The 22,311-nt window shown below is 37.9% G+C and overlaps 1 protein-coding gene and 1 long non-coding RNA gene across 2 annotated transcripts in view; one reads left to right on the plus strand and one right to left on the minus strand.

The window, feature by feature from the left end:
* LOC117037646 (zinc finger protein 709-like) overlaps positions 1-7,957 on the plus strand; it is a 58,314-nt gene extending 50,357 nt beyond the window's left edge. The window contains 1 exon segment of the mRNA XM_033133862.1: positions 4,996-7,957. Coding sequence (XP_032989753.1) covers positions 4,996-6,392 — 1,397 coding nt within the window. The 3' untranslated portion in view covers positions 6,393-7,957.
* On the minus strand, positions 955-21,120 carry LOC117037647 (uncharacterized). Its single transcript, XR_004425564.1, has 3 exons — positions 21,049-21,120; positions 12,638-12,771; positions 955-3,055 (listed from the first exon to the last, which is right to left on the minus strand). It is a non-coding gene; the product is annotated as an uncharacterized LOC117037647 (long non-coding RNA).
* Positions 21,121-22,311: the final 1,191 nt, after the last annotated feature.

Consider the following 22,311-nt stretch of genomic DNA (forward strand, 5'->3'; position numbering starts at 1 on the left):
GATAAGCTACAGAACTTCTAGTCTCCATGCTGCAACTGCCCACATCCTGGAATTTTATAATTATGTTGTTTCAGGCTAGGGGCTGTTAACCCTGACCTAAAGATAGCAGTTCTCATGCTAACAGTCTCTTACACTAGCAGATAACATTGTCTTATTTTTACATAAGTACATTTGTTTTAGTTTTACATAAGTACGTTGTTGATAATAAAATTTATAATAAATACATTCAAGCCTATCTAGTTTGATCATATGCAAAATTTGCTTTGTCAGGATTCCTTTTCACAAACCTGTACAACTTTTCCTCAAAACCCCATTTCCATACCTTACACCTTCTTTTACTGAAAACATATTCCTCGTAGTTTCAATTATATATGTTGGAATTTCTAACTCTTAAAAACCTCAATTTCTAATGAAAACTAAGTAAGCTATTGTGAACTGTTACATCAGGGTTTTTTTCAGATTGGAAAATTTATTAATGTATTTCATAATTTGAAGAAACATGTTTCCTTTTTAATAGTGCAGTGTTTCAATGTGACACATTTACTAACAGCAAAATCCAAATTTATGTTTTAGTTTCTCTGTAATAAGCCAAAAATAGACTTATTAAAAATTAATATTTCAGTATTTTATTTGGAAAATGATCTAAATAGTCAGGTAATCATCAGTTAACTCAGCTAGCAAAACTTTAAAGTTTCAAGTTATCAAACATCTTCGGAAACTATTTTTAAGTACATATAATTGTTGCTAAAGTGTTTCATCTGAAAGACGTTTTGTCCCTACCTATGTCTATTTATTTTACCTGTTGTAATAATTATGTTTAGATTACCCATAAAAGTTTCATGAGATGTTAGACCAAGTCAGCAGTCATTCTAAGTTATTATTTTTGCTGATAGATTTATAAGCCTAGGTAGAATAAAATATTAAATTCTGATAACTAAAGACATGCCTTTTTTAATGAACTTTAATATCAAATATTTTTCCAGAGCCTGAAAAATATTTGGGTTAGTTTCTGTTATATTTCTTAATTTATATAAGCACTTAATTTTTTTAAGTTAAACAGAGCATTCTATAAAACAATTTTGTTAATATGCTCTGCAGGTAGACACACACACACATATATATAGACAGATGCAACCAGAGACCTGATAGTTTCATTTTTAAAATTTCAGCCATGAGACAAGTATAATAAGGCAAAAAAACTCACTAACTTATTACAGTTGGAATAAGTTAGGTTTATATGTTCAGATGGCAAGGCTTTTACCACTTTTAAAGAAGACCTTTAAGATTTGTATTTGTCCTTGACACATAATTTTTAAGTAAGCATGGCGGGTTGGGGGGAGTACAGGGGCTTAGATAAGGGAACTTTTTCAAAAGGCTCTCCTTTCCATTTCTTCCCTTTGGTTCCTTTAGTCTCTGGCAGTTGTGGACTGTGTTTACATTTCTGATTATCTGCAGGAGGGCCTGGAGAATTATACAGGAGGCTTTAAAAATCCAAGTATAAGTGGGCCAACTGTACTGAAAAAAATCCACATATAAGAGGACCCACACAGTTCAAACCCATAGATGTTCAAGGGTCACGTATATTTTCAATTCCTCCCTCTGTCTCTTTTAACATTGTTGTCATTTGTTTCACTTATCCTTGAACAGAGTAATATCAGATTAAGTACAAATAAAAAAAAGAATAATAATGTATATTTTATATATATTACAAGGGTAATATATTTTATCTTCATTAATCCCTTTTTTTGATGCTCCACCTCTATCATTTATCTTTTTTCTGATCATTTTCTTTTAACATTTCTTGCAAAACAGGTATTGATGTCAGATTCTCTCAGTTTTTATCTCGGAAAGTCTTTATTTCTCTCTCACTTTTGAATAATTTTGCTTGACACAGAATCATAGGATATTGGTTTGTTGTTTTTTTAAATTGCAGCATTTTAAATATTTCACTCTACTGTCTTCTTGCTTGCATGGTCTCTGAAAATAAATCCAATTCTTATCCTTGTTTCAGTATAACTAAGGTTTGTTTTTTCCTCTTTAGTTTTTTTTCAGTAAATTATCTTTGTCTTTGATTTTTCTCCACTTTGAATATAATATGCTTGGGTGTGCATTTTTGGGTTGTTTTTTTTTTCATGTTTTGTTTGTTTTCATGTTTTATGTTCTCTTAGCTTACTGGATCTACATTTTGCTGTCTGTCACTAATGTTAGGAAAACCTCAGTGATTATTGCTTCACTTATTTCTTCTGTTCCTTTCTGCCTTTTTTTTCTATCAAGTATTCCTATTATGTGTATGTTACAGCTGTCATTTTACAATGACAGTGTCACACAGTTCTTGGATATTATGTTCTTTATTGTCTTTGGTTAGGCCCTAGTGAAACAGGTTATTTTAAGGACAGGTTTTTTTAACTATAGAATATTCTGATCATATTATAAAATAGCTTTTTTTTGTGTCTCTCCAGTTTTGGAGATGGTGGTTTCCCCATGTCCTCAGTTTTCTGATAGACCCAAGAAGGTTGTTCATTTTAGGTTTTTTGCTTTTGTGTTGTGAGGCTGGGAACAACAGCTACTAAGTTTACTATATGACAGACAGGAGAGAAAAAAAAAAAGCAAAAGAAATCTGACTCCAGTTTTTGATGATCGACTGCTGACAGCTTTAAAGCCTCAGCCTCCTCCTTCTTGTGCCCCACATTTATCCAGGGTGATAAGGAAGACTTCGTGCTTTCTCCTTTGGGGGTGGCAAAAGATTCAGTCCATGCAAGCTGCTGCCCCTGTGAGTGAACTCACTTTAGTCCACTCACAACCTGAACAAAACAAGTCCATGTGCTTTTCCATGCTCTTTCATTTCATGCCTTGAGAGGCCTGCCTTACTTCCCAGAGACATCATTTATGGAAGTAATAAACTCTTGCATACCCTTTTGGCAGTGTGTGGTGTCACCGACTTAGGGATGCCTATACTTGGTGGGGGGCTCTTATGCTTCTGTGCACCCTAGGGGAGCTCAGAAGTGAGAGAAGTTGGAAGGGCTGCCTCTAGAGTGGCTAGTCAGGAAACGTCCTCCTGAAATTAGAAAATGGAGATGTTAGGTTCTTTCGGAGGAAAGCACTGCAGAATCCTTTATATATTTTATGATTATGGGCAGTCCATCAAGCCATTGTGGATTTCATTGAACTCCCTTGTAATTTGAAGCTCTTAATCTGTTACTCCAGGTCAGCAAAGGATGGGACAGACGGTTAGGGTTTGACCGAAAAGAGCTTTTCTAGCACCTTATCTCAGAATGTGTGCCTATGTGTGCTGAAAACTGGTGAGAAGCACCTCTGGGGCTCATGTCTATAGAGTTTTTGTTGAAGGCCTAAGTCATCATGCCTTTTTAGTATGCCATATCATGTGAAGTTATCTGAGGCCTAGCTTCTGAAGAACTTCCTAGTTCCATGAAATGGGACAGAATGTGTAAACTGAGTCTGTGATAAATATTACAAAATTTACTACTTCACAAGAATATTTTTTTAGCCAACTTGATCTAGCTACTTCTAATGGCCTGGAGTGCTTCACACTGATATGACCAGTTGGTTCTTGTTACAAGTTGGATTTCCCCAGTCTGCCTGGACTCTCATGTTTGGAGATGGGAATAGAAGTAAAAGCTTCCAATGTCTTGACATGTTTTTATTCATTAAAACCTCATGTAGATTTGACCGTGTACATCTTGGAGTGCTGAGTTAAATGGTAGGTAATAAGAAAGGAGATGAGAGAGAGTTTTTCTCACGAGGAATTGGTGTATTTAAAATGATGTTTGTTTCATTTGTATAGCATTTCTCTCATTTGTCCAGATCCTGCCATTAAAGAGCAATAATATTTAAAGTGATCACAGTAAAAATGCATAAATATTTTGCATGCATTCATGATGCTGTTAAATTTATGAGGAATTAAGTGTGGACAAAGTGAGTTTCTGATGATCGAGACATGAAATAAATGTTTTGAGACCAGAGAATCATATGTAACCTTCCTATAAATTGAATATAAATCCCCAGTGCTGTCAGTCTCACTCATCCTACTGTACACATATTTGCAACGTTTTAGGACTCAGTGACCTTTGAGGATGTGGCTGTGACCTTCACCCTGGAGGAGTGGGCCTTACTGGATCCTTCACAGAAGAAACTCTATAGAGATGTGATGCGGGAAACCTTCAGGAACCTGGCCTCAGTAGGTAGGGATGACAACATTTTTACTTAATTTGTGAATTACAGAAAAAGTATGTCTTGCCCATCAGCATCGTTCCAAGATGTAGAATGTGGAAAGGGAATACATTAGTAAATAAACTAAGCATGGTCACGGCTCATTATGAACCTACAATCTAATGCTATTTCTGTAATTTCTCATAATTTGGAATTATTTTTCTAGGTCTGCATTTAGGAAAAAAGTGGGAAGATTATAACATTGAAAATCAGTACAAAATCCAGGGGAGAAAACTAAGGTATGTCACACAATAGACAGCCTTATTCTACATGAGAACTCTAATATGTCATGAATTTTTAAAAACAAGCAAATAAGATAACCCCTTCTTTAAATTTATTTATCCTTAATCCCATATATTAAGATCACTGTTTTCATAATAGCCATGGTCAAGTCCTCTTACAGAGTATTCAGTATATTCACTTACAAACTATTCAGAAAGGACAGAAAACCTTCACCTTTGTTGTAAATTATAAAAATGCAATTCCAATCCCCTACTAATAAATATGATACTAGAGAAATCATTAATACCATGCTTCTCATTTTTTACAGAAGTCATATGGTAGAAAAACTCCATGAAAGCAAAGAAGGTAGTCAGTGTCAAGAAACCATCAGCCAAATTCTGAATCTTAATCTGAACAAGAAAACTTCTGAAGTAAAACTATGTAAATGTAGTGTGTGTGGAAAAGTTTTTGTGCGTCATTCATCCCTTAACAGGCACATCAGATCTCACACTGGACACAAACCATATGAGTATCATGAATGTGAAGAGAAGCCATATAAATGTAAAGAATGTGGGAAAGGCTTCAGTTACCGCAAATCTGTTCATAGACATGAAAGGACTCACACTGGAGAGAAACCCTATGAATGTAAGGAATGTGGGAAAGCTTTCACGTGGCTCACAACCTTTCGAAGACACATGATAACACACACTGGAGATGCTCCTTATAAATGTAAGGAATGTGGGAAAGCCTTTAGTTGTTCCACGTCGCTTCGAACACATGAAAGAACTCACACTGGAGAGAAACCGTATGAATGTAAACAGTGTGGTAAATCTCTCAGATCTCCTCTAGGTCTGCGAATACATGAAAGAAATCACACTGGAGAAAAACCCTATGAATGTAAGCAGTGTGGTAAAGCCCTCAGTTGTCCCAGTTCCTTTCGAAGACATGAAAGGACTCACACTGCAGAGAAACAATATGAATGTAAGCAGTGTGAAAAAACCTTCAGTTCTCCTCTAGGTTTAAGAATACATGAAAGAATTCACACTGGTGAGAAACCCTATGAATGTAAGGAATGTGGTAAAGCTTTCATTTCTCTTTCAAGCATTCGAACACACATGGTAACACACACAGGAGATGGACCTTATAAATGTAAGGAATGTGGGAAAGCATTCATTTGTCCCAGTTCTTTTCGATCACATGAAAGGACTCACACTGGAGAGAAGCCCTATGAATGTAAGCAGTGTGGTAAAACCTTCAGTTGGCCCAGTTCCTTTCGAATACATGAAAGAATACATACTGGAGAGAAACCCTATAAATGTATGGAATGTGGGAAGACCTTCATTTATCGTACAACATTTCAAGGACACATGAGAAAGCACAGTGGAGAGAAACCCTATAAATGTAAAGAATGTGGGAAAGCTTTCATTTCTCCCTCAAGTGTTCGAACACACATGATAATGCATACTGGAGAGGGACCTTATAAATGTAAGGAATGTGGGAAAGCCTTCAATTTTCCCAGTTCATTTCGAATACATGAAAGGACTCACACTGGAGAGAAGCCCTATGAATGTAAGGAATGTGGTAGAGCCTTCAGTTGTTACACATCCTTTCGAACACATGAAAAAACCCATACTGGAGAGAAACCTTTTGAATGTAAAGAGTGTGGAAAAGCCTTCGTTTATCGCACTACCTTTCGAGGACACGTGAGAACGCATACTGGCGAGAAACCATACAAATGTAAACAATGTGGGAAAGCCTTCAGTCGTCCCCATTCCTTTAGAAGGCATGAAAGATCTCATACAGAATAAAAACCTCTTGAATGTAAACAATTTGAAAAGGACATCAGTTGGCCTTCATCCTTACATGTGAAAATTCCCACTGGAATGAGATCCTATAAATATAAGTCATATGAGAAAACCCGATACAAATTAATCCATGTATAAAGTTCCAAAAAACTATAACATGAAAGTCATTATAAAAGTTATAAATGTATTGTCTTTATTTGTGCCTCATTCTTAAAGTGGATCTTTGAACTGTGGATATTTACTACTTCCAAAAATGAACATTGAGGTAATACTCCTTATGCAATATATGTAGGGTTTATAGGTATTTTCTTCTTAAATCACTTAATAACATTTTTCTTTTTCTATTTTGGAGCCTGTTTGATATACAGGTGAAGTGTATTTCTAATATGCAATAGATTTTTATGTTTCAATTGTTTTATAAGGAGTTATTGACAAATGATATTTTAGTATTTGTTGGGATTTCAAATGGCCTCCTGTGCCAGGTACTGGATATCCTATATATTTTCCTTCTTTTTTACGAGAAAACCTACTTTTTTGTTTTCACCAGAAGACCCTTATTCCATTTTCCTTGCTAATAAGACATAAATTTGTAAATATGCAAATTTTATGATATAGTCTCATGTGAATGACAGTTGACCCTTGAACAGTGCAGGGGTTCGGGACACTGACCTCCCATGCAGTTGAAGATCTGAGTATAACTACAGTCAGCTGTCCACATACATGGATTCCCAATCACAGAGTTGACGTTTGGGTTGCTGTTATTGAACAATGAAATGTAGAATTGGTTCTCCTAAATTGTGTTTTGTCACCTGGGTAATGAGACCAGTTTTAGAATATTTTTTCTTTCTATGGTTTCATTTTAGAATTCACCTGTAGCTTCATTTGTGTGAGATTTGGAATGCGAAAGTATAGAAGGCATTAGTCAGGTTTTGGAGTCACCATACAGGGAGGGACGCAGGTGCACAAGAATTGAGGACACCTGCTTCCAGCCTGTTTTCCTGATTCCTTGATCTGTCAATCAAGAGTATCCTCAAAACCACAATCAACTGCTTCAATTTTCTCAGACGTGTAGGTTTCCACACATACCTTCAGAAGTTCCACATCAAAGATCCATCATTTGGGTTTTCTTGCAATCTTCCATATGTCTACTAGGCAACTAATTTGAACTTTCATGGTTTGGAGTATTTTCTGATGCTTGCACTTCCATCTTTCCTGGACTGTATTCATATAAGATCTAAGTTGTACAGTAAACACCTTGTTCTGGTAATACTGTTAGTGACCATGTGTTCTTGATTCCACTATGACAGCTGCAATGGTGCCGTCCAAATGAACCAGGTTGGAGTTTGTTCCTCTGCTACACTGTGTAGTGACTTCTGTGACCCACTCCTTCCATGTGAGATTTGGCACCTTCCTCATATCAGGCAGATTGTGAATGTTTCCCATTGCTCACAGCTGTACACAAGTGTGCAGCAAATTTTTGATTATGTGTGTTTGTGGTTAAAAACAAGGTATTTTTGTCAAATAAAATCTGTAGTTCTTAGAAATATCTTATTGTTTTCATACAGTTTGTATGTAACAGTTGTGATTTTTATTTCCTGAGCACATATATTAAAATATCCCATTGTAATTATGGATTTTCAGATCAACTTTGTAATTTTGTCAAGTTAATAGTTCTATATTCTCACTCAATATTACCTTGTATACACATATTTTGAGTTTTTTCCAGTAAATTGTATATTTTTTTTTATTTTATAGTTAACAGTTTTTGTCTTGAAGCTAATTTCTTGTTCATTTGTTTTGTCAGTGCCATTTCAACTAAACCTACCAGGATTACACCAGGAGTCAACAAGAGTGGTGTATATTGTAGTATTAAGAATGACTGCAAACCCTAAATGACTATGGATTTGTCAGTAAGAGGATGCTCAAAACAATATATGATTTAGGCTTTTGCAAGTGATTTGATTACTATTCAAAGAAGCAAGACATTTCTGGATGTATTGGATGCTGTGAGGTGAACTTAATTCTATCATTGGCAATCATAAATGTTGTTTTCTAGAAGGCTAAAACAGTGTAGTAGAGCGAAACCTAACCCATAAGCTCCAGTCAGTCGTGTTATTAAGGGGGAAATTTTGGTCATTTTTATGATTTGGAATTGTCTCTCTCACCAATTTTACAGATATAGTTTAAAAATACCCTTATTTTTGTATGAATCCATTGTGATCACTGAGTAGCTTTGTTTGATGATGGAAGCCTTTGACATTTTTCACTTCACAATAAGAAAAAGCAAGGCCAGCCCCTAGTCCACTGGGACAGTTTTTGTCTTTCCTTCTCATTATCTAAATACTGATACTGGTGTATTGGATGGACATTACTTACCATAAAGTACGTCAGTGAAAATGTAGAAATTCACATCTTAGTGAAGTACATAAAACCTTTAATATCTCCTTTGTGACTCAACTGAGGCCTGCATGTTTAGGTAAATTGTGAGAGAACACAAACCTAGCAAGGGAGAAAGACGGGACCAGTATTCCAGTAAGTCCTTTCTTGCTCAGAGACTATACTCTTGATGCAAATTTTTCAACATACCTCATCTACCAGACACTGTAGATTCAAAACATACCCAATTTAGCACAAATAAGGCTGTCAGACGTGATATAGAGGTATGAAATAAACCAGTTCTTTCATCTGATGCTCATTTTTACAGGAAAAAAGATGGTTAACCAGTGGTAAAGTTTGGTTTATAAGATGGAAATTAGAGTTTTGATGAAATGTAAAAACCAAAAAACGAGATATTAGGGAGGCTGGATGTATGTATATATTTTCTCTGAAGGTAGGAGCGTCAGTGAGTGACTGTCATTTTCGATCACATGAATTTCCAGCATGTAACACACCTTACAGTTTCAAGAACCGCTTTGGTGTGGAAGTAAATAGAGGACAGCAGTGGAGAAAGTTCTGCATTCCTGTGATTGACAGGAAAGATTCCCCATAAAAATACAGACGTGGTTCATATTCATTCTTTTTGCAGTTTTGCAGGTGATCATGAATTTGGACATGAGTATCTGGACCTTGAGACTTTCCATTGATTTAGGCCACAACTCTTTCTGGTGTCTTTGTATTTAACATCATTTAAGAAAATTTTAATTCACCTTTATTTTAAAGTTTTATAGTATTTGGGATTTTCATTTTGTTCCTATATTAAACCCTGGAATCCCTCTCAATTTTGAGAAAAGGTTAGGTTTATCTGCACTGTTTTAGGCCATCCTGAATTTATTCTCTGAATAGAGTGATATTTATGCAAGTCCACTGTGATCAAATATTCTACTGGATGTTTATATAAAGGTGATTTTTGAATGAGAACATCTCTTAAATTGGTAAAAGTTTGAGTAAATCAGAATACCCTTCATAATGTGGGTGGGCCTCATCAAATCAGTTGAAGGCCTTAATAGAACAAAGACTGCCCTTCCCTAAGCAAGAAGGAATTCTGCCAACAGACTGCCTTTGGAGGTGAACTACAGCTCTTCAAGCACACTCACCAGGCACATAGCCTCAGTAATAGGTGCCTTGGGGTGGGATTATAAACATTGAAGTCCTGCTCTTCCTAGGAAGAAAGCCCTCTGGAACAGCAGGGACAGGGAGCCTTGTCTTCCCAGCCTGTCCACAGACACTGTTCATTTTGGAATTAGGCTCATCAACTGAAGAATATCAACTAGGTGTTTCATCACTAAGGATTTATTCAGGAGAAAGAAAGGGTTGCAACTCAGTGTATGCAGACATAGCAAGCCACGTGCACACTCTGGCCCACGTGCCAAGATGGAGAAGTATTTATATAAAGGGAAAGGAAATTAAAGGGAGAAGTAGTTAGAACCATAGAGCTTTATTATAAACAGTTCTTCCTGTAGGGTCCTCATGTGTAGGGTTCTTGTGATTACGTAGAGTGTGAGAAGTCCTCCCATAGGCTCTAGTTCTTCCCGTAGAGCCTCCTGACTGGTTACGTTCGCTTAAAGGCCTAGTCAGTCTTTTATCATTCCTTCCTTTTGATCAAGGTCTTTCTCTGAAAGCATCACAGGTCTTTCAACTTCAGCCTTTTTGTCCCTTGATATCAGGACCTCTTCTGGGTGTTGTGTCTCATATCAGAGGAAAGGTGTATGGATTGGGAACAGCTCTTGTCCAGGGTTAATAGGCAACACATGCAAAAGTTAAGAATTCAAAACAGGATTAGAACAATATAACAACTTAGTCTACATGAGGAATTTAAATCAGGAGCTCAAACCTCTAGATGAAGACCATCGTTATCTTAGATCAAAGTTCTTGATGACAGATTCAATAACCAGAAATTTGCCCCTTTTCATGTGATAGCTTAGGAAAAGAAAGTGAACTAAGAATAGTAAGAAAGAAATTGTCCAGGCCTGGTTCAGTTGTTTTGGCAATTCATCTTCAGAGGCCACCTGCTTTAATTTTTGACAGCTTTTTAGTTTCAGGTCATCAGACTGTTTGGTGCCTTCTTTAGATCTGACACATGTAATCAAGAGTCTACTCCCTGGAGTTAGCAGCACAGGGGTTTGTCAACAGTATCTGACAGAGGCCTTTCCAGCAAGGCTGGAGGGAATCTTTTTTGAGGTGTCTTTTCCAATGAATGAAGTCTCCAGGTTGTATAGATCTTGAGTTTTTCATTGCCTTGGAGTACATTGTGAAAAGATTGTTCTACCAAAGCGTGATTTTCAATAGAAATAAGCCTTTACATTATTGAAGTATGTCTTTTACAAACTGTGGATCAAAAGAAGCAGGAGCCAAATGCATGGGGAGCGCTGTAATTATCTCAAAAGGGGAAAGCCTTTGAGTCCCAAAAGAGGTAGATCTGACATTTAAGAGAACCAATGACAATGCTTTTGGCCAACGTATTTGGAGAGTTACTGCAAATTTTGCCAATTGAATCTTCATAATGTTCAACTAAACCTGAGGATTGAGGATGGTAAGCACAGTGAAAATGTAAAACTAGCCGAATAGCAGATTCGTTGTAGCACCTGACCAGTGAAATAGGTTCTTTGATCACTGGCGTTCAAGAGGAGTTCCCAAGTAGGAATAATCTTCTCTAATAGCATGTTAGCCATTTTAGAGCCATTAACTTGTCTGCAAGGGAAACTTCAGTCCAGTGAGAACACAAACATGTCATGACTAAAACAATTATATCCATGAGATGAGGGGAAGCTGTGTAAAAACTATTTGCCAAATCTCAAAAGAGCTAGGCAATTTAAACTGTCCAGGGCAGTGCACACAGGCTTCCCTGTGTTGTAGGAAGAAAGAGCAGGGGAGGATTCAGGAGGAAATGGCCCTGAAGGTGAAACCAGAAGTAAAAGCAGTGGTGGAAGGCAAGATGGTGTCAAAAGTGGAGTGAGGCAAAGGAGTTGGGGAAGAAGCACTTGCACAAACTGGAGAATAAAACTGAGGCAAAGTCTGCACAGAAGGATAGGGTGGACCTAAAGATGGAACCTGAGACAATGGAGTCAAGGGCGGGGGAGGGGGGCCAAGACAGTGCTGCAGAGGAAGAACACTTGACTTCAGACGCCATTGAAGTTTCAGTAGCCTTTTAATTTTAAGATTTTATTTAACAAAGAGGAGCCTTCAGATTCTTGGTCTCATTTGGAAGCCTCAAAATACCATTCAAAATGATCCCACTCAGTTTTAGCACTATTTTTGTCCAGTTTGGTTTTAAGAAAATTAATTTTGGGAATCTCAGAAGTTCCCCACAGTGGCCACTGATTTTCTGAATTACTTTTAGTTAGATTTGTCCATTTAGTGAAACATGTGCATGAAAATTGTCTGTGGCTTTTAACCTTGTACTCGGCCAGGGTCCCTGGCAGGGGAGGGACGGTCTTAAAATATTTAGATAGCCGAGATCCCATCTGTCAGATACTTTCCCCTAGAGCAAAAAGACCAAAACAATCTTGAGCAGCCTGCAGGTCAGCTACCAGCCAGCCTCACTCTGGAACAATCTGATCACAGAAGACCAGGCCGAAGGTAAAAGCCAGTTCTAGGAAAATAACTGACCCTGGAAGAGTCCAGTTATAGGCTGAGCCTGAGTGACACTCCTCTCAATGAGACGACAGTCTAATTCTGGGCCAAACTGACTAATTTCCATGGAAATAACTTCTGTTCCCCAAAAGGATCTTTAGGCCAAAGCTAGCTTTTTCTCAGTGGACAACCTGTTTCCAAAGAAATCAGGCCAACATGCCAAATCGAGTACTTACAGACACAGACAAACAAGGCCTTTTTGACAACAACAGGACAAACAAAAACAACAACAAAAATTTTAAACAATTACCAAATAAAGCCCAGAGAGCTTCAAAATACAAAAAGCAGAAGCTCAATTCCTGGAGAAGACTTACCCTAAGCATTCAAATTGGAAAGCAAGACAGCAGCCAAAGTGGCTCTATGTCGGGTGCCAGCAACTGGTTGCTCACCTGCCATGAAGCCGTCAGTGTTGTTCTCTGGAATCCCAGACAAGTCCCCAAAATGTTGACTGAAAAATAATATGGACTAGGTGTTTCATCACCAAAGTGGATTTTTTTGGGGGAAAAGTAAGGGTTGCAACACAATGAATGCAGACATGGCAAGTCACATGCACACACTTGAGCAAGTGAAATATGTGCATGAAATTGCCAAACAGACAGACCTCATTCCCAGCTGTGGACCCTTTACTGGCCTGTAAACAGGCTTCAGGCCCTCTCAGCCACGGTCTGAGAGCCCCTGGAGAACAATGACTCAAACAATCACCCATGGAGAGAAAGTGTGGAAGTTCAGATTTCTGGAGGAGAAGTTCCAGCACTCCATTGGAGGAAATAAACAAAAAAAGAATGATGTTGGATACATTGAACAGGGTAAGAGAAACAGTTTAACTTTACCTGCATCATCTCTCCGCTAAGGTGGCACAATTATAGGCCAAGAGAGATCTTGAGAGCACTGAATTGTGAGCTGCGTGACTTGGGGGAGGAGAGAGGTAGGAAGAGTGGCAGATAAGACTCTCAAAGGACATTGAAGGGACATGGATCCTACTCTCTGCATCACAGTTTCCATCAAGAAGCCTGCCAACAAGCCACTGGGAACTCCTCACCCATGGATTCCCCCAACTGGCCCATAGATACTCCTAGGGCTCTGCATACCTCACCTACACACCTCCCCTACCCTGTGGCCAGCTCTCTGTGCATAGATGATGGTTAGTGAGCACGTGCAAAAATCGGCAGAATCTATAGGCCAGGGAGAGACCACAAACGAGCTCTAGTGCCACCTTTGGGGGGGAAAAAAGACTGTCCACATTTGACTTAGTGTTTACAAGATCCAGAGAAGGCTTACAAACTTACAAATTCTGCCACAAGAGGGAGCAAGAAGCATGGAGATGGTGTACCCACAGAAGGTCCGAGATACCCTCAGCATCTCTAGCAGGGCTGATGGAAGTTATCCCTTTTTTGAAGGAAGTTAGTAAAGACTGGAAGAGTTGACTGTTACTTCAAATGCAAAGATAACAATGAAAACTTCAAAGAACATGAAAAATAAAGGTAACATGGCACCACCAAAGGATCACAATAATCTTCCACTAACCAAACCCAAAGACAGGGAGATCTGCAATTTAGCAGATAAAGAATTCAAAATAGCTGTTCTAAGGAAACAGTGAGCTATAAGAAAACACAGGCAATTCAATGAAATCAGGAAAAGACTACACAAACAAGAAGTTTAATGAAGAGATAGAAATCATTTAAAAGAACCAAACAAATTATGGAACTGAAGAATATAAAGAATGAAACGAAAAATGCAATAGAGAGCATCCACAGCAGAAGTGATCAAACAGAAAAAGGAATCTGTGAGCTTGAAGACAGGAACTTTGAAAATATCCAGTCAGAGAACAAAGAAAAAGAACGAAAAAGAGTGAAGAAAGCCTATCTGATCTATAGGATACCATTAAAAAAAAAAAATTGCAAATTCTTAGAGTTGCAGAGCAAAAGAGAGGAAGAAGGAAGCAGAGAGCTTATTTAAAGAAATAATGGCTGACAACTTCCCAAATCTGGGCAGACATTTGGATATCCAAGTAAGTGACATTCACAGATTACCAAACAAAATCAACTTAAAGAAACCCTTTCCAAGACACATTATAATAGAACTGTCAAAAATCAACGACAAAGAATCTTAAAAGTAACAAGAGAAAAAAGCTTGTAACTTATGAGGGAACCCCCATAAGTCTATCAGAGGACTTCTCAGCAGAAACCTTACAGACCTGGAGAGAGTGGTAAAATATATTTAAGGTGCTGACAGAAAAAGAAAAAAAAAAAACTGCCAACATAGAATACATTGCCCAGAGAACCTATCTTTCAGAACTGAAGGAGAGAGAAAAATTTTCCCGGGCAAATAAAATCTGAGGGAGTTTATTACCACTCGACCTGCCTTACAAGAAATGCTGAATTTTCAAGCTGAAAGAAAGGACAGTAATTGGTAACATGAAAACCTATGAATATACAACACTCTGGTAAAGGTAAAGTCAAATTCAGAATACTCTAATACTGTAATATGGTGAAGAGTTAAACACTTAACTCCAGTATAAAGGTTAACAACAAGAGTATTAAAAATAATAATAGCTATAATAATTTGCTTATGAGTACACAATAAAAAAAGGTAAATTGTGACATCAAAAATATAAAAGGGGAGTAAAAGTGTAGAGTTTTTTATATGATTGAAGTTAAGTTGTTAAGAGCATAAAATAGACTGTTATATCTACAAGACGTTTTATGTAATTCTTATGGTAACCACAAAGCAAAAACCTACAAAAGATTCACAAAAGATAAAGAGAAGGGAATCAAAGCATACTAATATGTAAAATCAATCCACAAAGGAAGGCAGCAAGAGATGAAGAAAATAACAAAGGAACTACAAAATGAACAGAAAAAATTAATAAGATGGCACTAGTAAGTCCTTACCTATCAATAATTACTCTAAATATAAATGGATTGAATCCTTTAATCAAAAGACATACTCGTAGAATAGATTGATGGATTGAAAAAAGAAAGAAACACAAGACCCAACTACTATATGCTGCCTACAAGAGACTCACTTCAGCTTTAAGAACTCAGATAGAATCAAAGTGAAGGGATGGAAAAAGATACTCCATGCAAGTAGAAGCCAAAAGAGAGCAGGAATAGGTATACTTCTATAATGATAAAGGGGTCAATTCATCAAGAAGATATAACAGTCATAAATATATCAGCATCCAACATCAGAGCACCTAAATATATTAAAGAAATACAAACAGATCTTAAGGGGAAAGTAGACAATACAATAATAGTGGAAGACTTCAATACCCACTTTCAACAATGAATAGATCATCCAGAAAGAAAAGCAACAAGGAAACATCCAACTAAACCATACTTTAGACCGAATGAACCTATTACCAAACTCAAAGCGTGCACCATTTAAGAACAAACCATAGTTGTTGTTAGGTGGTAGTTTGATTTACTTGAAGCAAGTAAAGGAGACGGGATTCACATCCAAAGCTCTGTCTCCCTTAAGAGAGGCTTGGCCATTGCTTATGTATACTAATTGGCTAATTACATGTTGGTTTCTTCTTTGCAGTTGGCTATACTTACCAGGTTGGGTTCCTATCAAGCTCATCCTGTTTACAGCTGCATCTCCAAATACTGTGCTACATTTTAACATTTAGCAAGGATAGCAAGAAACATCCAGACCCCGAGACCCTTGTGCTATCCAGCAGACATATACAGAGTATTCCATCTAACAGCAGCAGAATAACCATTCTTTTTAAGTGCACATGAAACATTCTCCAGGATAGATCATACAATAGGTCACAAGACAATTCTTAGCAAATTTAAGAAGACTGAAGTCATATCAAGTATCTTTTCTGACCACAATGGAATAAAACTGAAAATCAATAATAGGAGGAAAGCTGGAAATTTCACAAATATGTGCAAATTAAGCAACATACACCTGAACAACAAATGGGTCCAAAAAAAATTTAAAATAATAACTTTAAACAAATGAAAGTGGAAACACAACATAACAAAACCTATGGGATACTGCAAAAGTGGTTCAAAAGGCAAGTTTATAGTGATAAACTCCTACATTAAGAAAAAAGAAAGACCGGGAGCAGTCGGATGGTTAGAGCGTGAGCGCTCAACAACAGGATTGCCAGTTCGATTCCCACATGGGCCAGTGAGCTGCGCCCCCCACAACTAGATTGCAATGACCTGTAGCTGATGGGCCCTGGAGAAACACACTGTTTCCCAACATTCCCCAATAAAAAATAAAGGTAAAAGTCTAAAGTTCCCTTCCAGCATTTGTTGCAAGAAAACGCTCAGGACTTCAAAACAGACCTGTGCTTTCAGAGCACAGCTATTGCTACTTTGCAGGAGGCAAGTGTGGCCCATTTGGTTGGCCTTTTAGAGGACACCAACCTGTGTGCTATCCATGCCAAATGTGTAACAATTATGCCAAAAGACACCAGCTAGCATGCCATATATGTGGAGATGTGCTTAACAATCCACTATGATAGGAACTATTTCATTCTTTAAAAAACCAAATTTCTTGTCTTCCTGTTATTGGTTGTTAAATATTTTTTCCCATGGGGTCAAGAGGTACTTAAGTAGATGGTTGCAAATGAAAAAATAGGGCACAGAAATCAGGTATTAAAAGTTCTTCCATTTTCATTTGTGTGTGAATTTTTAATATAAACATGGGGACATAAAGCATTAATGTAAGTCAAAATGTTTCACTGAACAAGTCTCAACAGTTTCACTTTATAACAATTATAAATAAACCTGTTAAATTTTTCTAAACAATGCCAGCATTTAGATTTTTATTTAAAAAAAATCTTACTGATGGCAACAAAATGGAATTTGTAGCATTTTTATCATACAGTAGATTCCATCCATTCACTATACTTCTTTAACTGAATTGTCCTACATGCAGGTACCTGTTTTTAATGTCAGCCACCTGTGCTATTCCTGTAAGTTTGCTATTAAAATACATTAAACTATAAAAAAATATAAGAAAATACTTAGGAATAAATTTAAGGAGGTGAAAGAGCTGTACACTGAAAACTATACGACACTGATGAAAGAAGTTGAAGAAGTCACAAATAAATAAAAAGATATCCCGTGTTCATGTATTGGAAGAATATTGTTAAAATGTTCATACTACCAAAGCTATCTATAGATTCAATGCAATCCCTATCAAGATTCCAATGACATATTTTACAAAATAGAAAAAAGAAATCCTAAAATTTATATGGAACCACAAAAGATCCTGAATACCTAAATCAATCCTGAGAAATAAGAGCAAAGTTTTCTGATTTCAAAAACACTTCCTGATTTCAAGCTATATTACAAAGCTATAGTAGTCAAAACAAAACGTTACAATCATTAACACAGACACATAGACCAAGAGCCCAGAAATAAACCCACACATATACAATCAACTATTATTTGACAAGGGAGCCAAGAAACCTAATGGAGGAAAATCTGTTCAATAAATGGTGCTGGGAAAATTGGATGTGCACATGCAAAAGAATGAAACCAGACCCCAGTCTCACACCACTCACAAAAATTAACTCGAAATGGATTAAAGAGTTAAACATTAAGACCTGAAACCATAAAACTTATAGAAAACATAGTCTGTAACCTCCTTGTTGTAGGTCTTGGTGATTTTTTTTAATCTGACACCAAAAGCATGGCAACAAAAGCGAGATTGAAAATGGGACCACATCAAACTATAAAGGTTTTGTACAGTGAAAGAAACCATCAACAAAATGAAAGACAACCTACTGGGAGGGAGAAGATATTTGCATCTAATAAGGGGTTAATAATCATAATATATAAGAAACTCATACACTTTAACACGAAAAAATTTAAAAATGAGCAGAGGACCTGAATAAACATTTCTCCAAAGGACAGAGAACCTAAATAAATATTTCTCCAAAGAGGACATACATGGCCAACAGACATATAAAGAATCATCAGAGAAATGCAAATTAAAACCACAATGAGATAACACCTCACACCTGTCAGAATGGCCATCATCAATAAATCAGCAAAAAACAAGTGTGGGGGAGAATGTGGAGGAAAGGGAACCCTTGTGCACTGTTGGTGGGATTGCAAATTGGTGCAGCCACTATGGAAAATAGTATGGAGGTTCCTCAAAAAATTAAAAATAGAACTACCTTATGATCCAGCAGTTCTACTTCTGGAATAGGAAGGAAACAAAAACACTATGTCAAAGAGATACCTGCTCCCCCACATACAAAGCCGCATTATTCACAGTAGCCAAGACATGAAAACAACCTAAATGTCCACTGACTGACGAATGAATAAAGAAGTTGTGGTATATATGAACAATGGAATATTATTCATCCATTAAAAAGAGGGATATCTTGCCATTTGCAACAACATGGATGGACCTTGAGGGCATTACTCTAAGTTAACAATGTTGTATTGTGTATTTGAAAGTTGTTAAAAGAGTAAATCCTAAGAGTTCTCATCACAAGGTAGAAAACTTTTTTTGTCTTTTCTTTTTTTCTATCTGTATGCGATGATGGATGTTATCTAAACTTACTGTGGTAATCATTTCACAACCTATGTAAGTCATGCTGTACAACTTAAACTTATGCAGTTCAAGCTGTGGCCACGCGGGGGCAGCAATGGATAGGTCAAGGATCTAAAAGGCAGCCCCGCCTTCTGATCCGTTGGGCATCCCTGGAGCTTTCCAAGCCAAGACCGCTGTTCCTTTTTTTTTTTTTTTAATTTTTTTTAACGAGTAAGACCCAGTTTTTCCCACCTGCTCCTCCCATCCAGTGGCGGTGCTCCCCAGCGCAACAGCAAGTGAAAATTATGCAAAACCTAAATTAGATCAGTCCCTCCTCTGCGCTGAATTCTCCATTGCACCCACCTCACTGGTGATAAAAGCCCCCTTCCCCGCAGGCCCTAAAGCCCCACACGATCTACCCCACGCAAACCTTCTCACTTCCCTGCCTTCATCTCCTCGCACTTTCCCCTTCACTTGCTGTGTTCCAGCCACACTAGCCTTTTGGTTCCTCAAGTCAAACTGAGGACAGTGTCTGGGTTTGGGGCAGCTTTGGTGCCTAGAAAAATCCATCGTTATAGTTACTTTGTAAATGTATGGTCCATTTAAATTATACCTTGAGAAACATAGTTTCACTTCAGCCTTTAAGTTCCAGTTACAGCTACTATGTTACTTTATACCTGGCAGAGTGGACCCTCACTTTCAAGAGGCCACTGGCTCCACATTTGGGTCCACTTAGAACTACATATGTAGTGGGTTGAAATCACTTAAATATTATAGGTGACACTTATTAAATCATATATTTTATTCTTTAATCTTGTTAAGTGCCTCCACCCAACAAACCCTTCTGAGGTCCTTAGCAGTTATAAATTTAAAAATTAAACATATAAATAGGAGGAAATGTATTATTTTAAACATTCTGGTACTGCTCCTAAACTCAGCCAAATTATTGTATACTTTTCAACTTAAAGTTACCAGCCTGAAATCAATTAATCATCTCTGGAAAGAGAATAAAAATCTGGTAAACTTGTTCCCTCCAAAGTGGTGGTGGGGGTAGTTGGGGGACCAGAGTGGGAGGGAGGCTTCTCACTGTAAACTACTGTGGGGACAGAGCCAGGAGTGCAGTTTCCAGGCTCTCAAGGTGCTGGCTCAGGTAGTAAATGGCCATCAACTGTGATTGGATGGCCATCAGCGTGGCTGGTTGGGCATCAGCTGTAACCAATGAGCCATTGACCACTAGTATAACTGCTGTGGCTACGCTAGCAGAAAATGGGGGCTGGCAAGAAGATGGTGGTTGAGCTAGCAAGGGTGGATTGCAGTTAACACGGTGGATTGCAGCTAGCAAGTGGGGTTGGTTGGTTGATAGAGAAGCGGACGGCAGGTTGCAGATCGTGTAGAGCCTGCTTCCTGTGTCTCCAACCCAGCCCCCAGCGAGAATATAGTGATATGACTCCCCTATCTATGGCTCCGTGGGTATTCCTTTTTGGCCTCACCATGTCCTGCGTTCTTATGTGGGGAGCGGGACCAGAGACCCCGGATGACACCCTGAATTACAACTACTTGGGATTTTTTAAATTGAAATTACAAGGCGGGCGGGGGGTAGGGGTGTTCAACTTTGTCCAGTACAATTTTCTTTCATTAAAAGGGAAACATATCTGAAATAATTAGAATCAGATGTTAACATTAGCTTCTTCCTGTGGTGATACAGGGGTGTTTTAGGGATAATCTTCTGTGCTTTCTGGTTTGTTAATTTGTTTTTAATTTAGGTAAAATACATATACCTGTACCATAAAATTTACCATCTTTCCCATTTTTAAGTGTCCACTTCAGTGGCATTAAGTACATTCTCATTGTAGTGCAACCATCACCACCATCCGTCTCCAGAACTTTCTCACCTTCCCACACTGAAACTCTGTCCCCATTAAACACTCACTCCCCTCCCCTCCCCCAGCCCCTGGCACCACCATCCTACTTCCTGTCTTTATGAATCTGACTCCTCTAGGGACCTCATATAAGTGGAATCTCACAGACCTTTTGTGTCTGGCTTATTTCACTTAATATAAAGTCCTCAGGGTTCCTCCATGTTACAACATGTGTCAGAATCTTGTCTGTTTTTCAAGTTAAATTTAAATTAAAAATACAAAAACATATGTACATGATTTAAATAAATGAGATCTTGTCAAGGGCTTATTATAAATGGCAAACACCTGTGGAGCCTTACCTTTCTCCCTCTGGTCATGTCCAGATTCTAAATGCATTCTTCTCCATCTCTTCACCCACAGGTAAATGGAGCTGGTTTTCCGTGGCAGTGGATCACGATTTAGCTCACAGCCTCCCTCTCCCCCGACCTGTCTCCTCACAACCATGTAGATCCCGCTGAAGTTCCTCTGTTGGCCGTCTTTGAAATTTTTCAACAACATACTTTTGCCTTTACTTCTTCCTCCGCCAACTGTAATTCTTTTGACTGTTCCATCTGGGTAATAAGGAAAGTGTTTTTAAGACAATTCCTACATGCCAGGCACTCTTCAGTATTTCTACATAGATTAACTAGTTTAACACTCACAACAACCACATCAGATTTCAAGTAGACTCCCTTACTCTTCCCATTTTAGAGATGGAAAGCTGAGGCCCAGAAAGGATAAGCCACTTGCTCCGTGTCACAGAGCTTTGCCCACGGCAGAGCCTGAGCTGCCTCCTGTAACTTTTATGTTTTGTTTTGAATCTCACCAGGAATGAGTAAATTATTTCCTTAATGGCTATAACTGAGGTTCATTAGAGCTCAGCCAGCATACACTTAAGAGTCGTGCACACAATTTTATGTAAATTTTACATCAAAGAACTACAAACAAATATTAAACTCTAGTTAATGGTATGAAGTGTTGAGAGCAGAGTGTGCAGATGTCTGTGACATACTAACATGGGGAAAAAGTAAGATGGATGAATGAATAGACATTAAAGCAAATATATTCAAATATTAATTGCAGTATCTAGGAGTATGTGGATGTTCACTGTACGATTCTTTCAACTTTGCTGTATGAGGACGGACAATTAAGTTCTCAAATTCATCCTAGAAAAAGTGTTACATACCTCATTGCTGAATATCACTACGGTCACCTTCAAAGTACTCCCCTTGGGAAGCTATGTACCGATGCCAGTGCCTCGTCCACCCTTCAAAACAATTTTGGAACTCTTTTTCTGGAACAGCCACCGGAGTTGTCGTTGTGTTACACTTGATGTCCTGAATGTCATCAAAATATCTTCCTTTCAATATTTCCTTTATCTTCAGGTAAAGAAAGAAGCCATTGGGGGCCAGATCAGGTGAGTAGGGAGGGTGTTCCAATACAGTTATTTGTTTACTGGCTAAAAACTCCCTCACAGACAGTGCCGTGTGAGCTGGTGCATTGTTGGGATGCAAGAGCCATGAATTTTTGGCGAAAAGTTCAGGTCGTTTTTGTCTTTTTCATGTAGCCTTTTCAGCACTTCC

The sequence above is a fragment of the Rhinolophus ferrumequinum genome, chromosome 18 (genome assembly GCF_004115265.2).
Source record: "Rhinolophus ferrumequinum isolate MPI-CBG mRhiFer1 chromosome 18, mRhiFer1_v1.p, whole genome shotgun sequence".
In the NCBI taxonomy this organism is placed as follows: Eukaryota; Metazoa; Chordata; class Mammalia; order Chiroptera; family Rhinolophidae; genus Rhinolophus; species Rhinolophus ferrumequinum.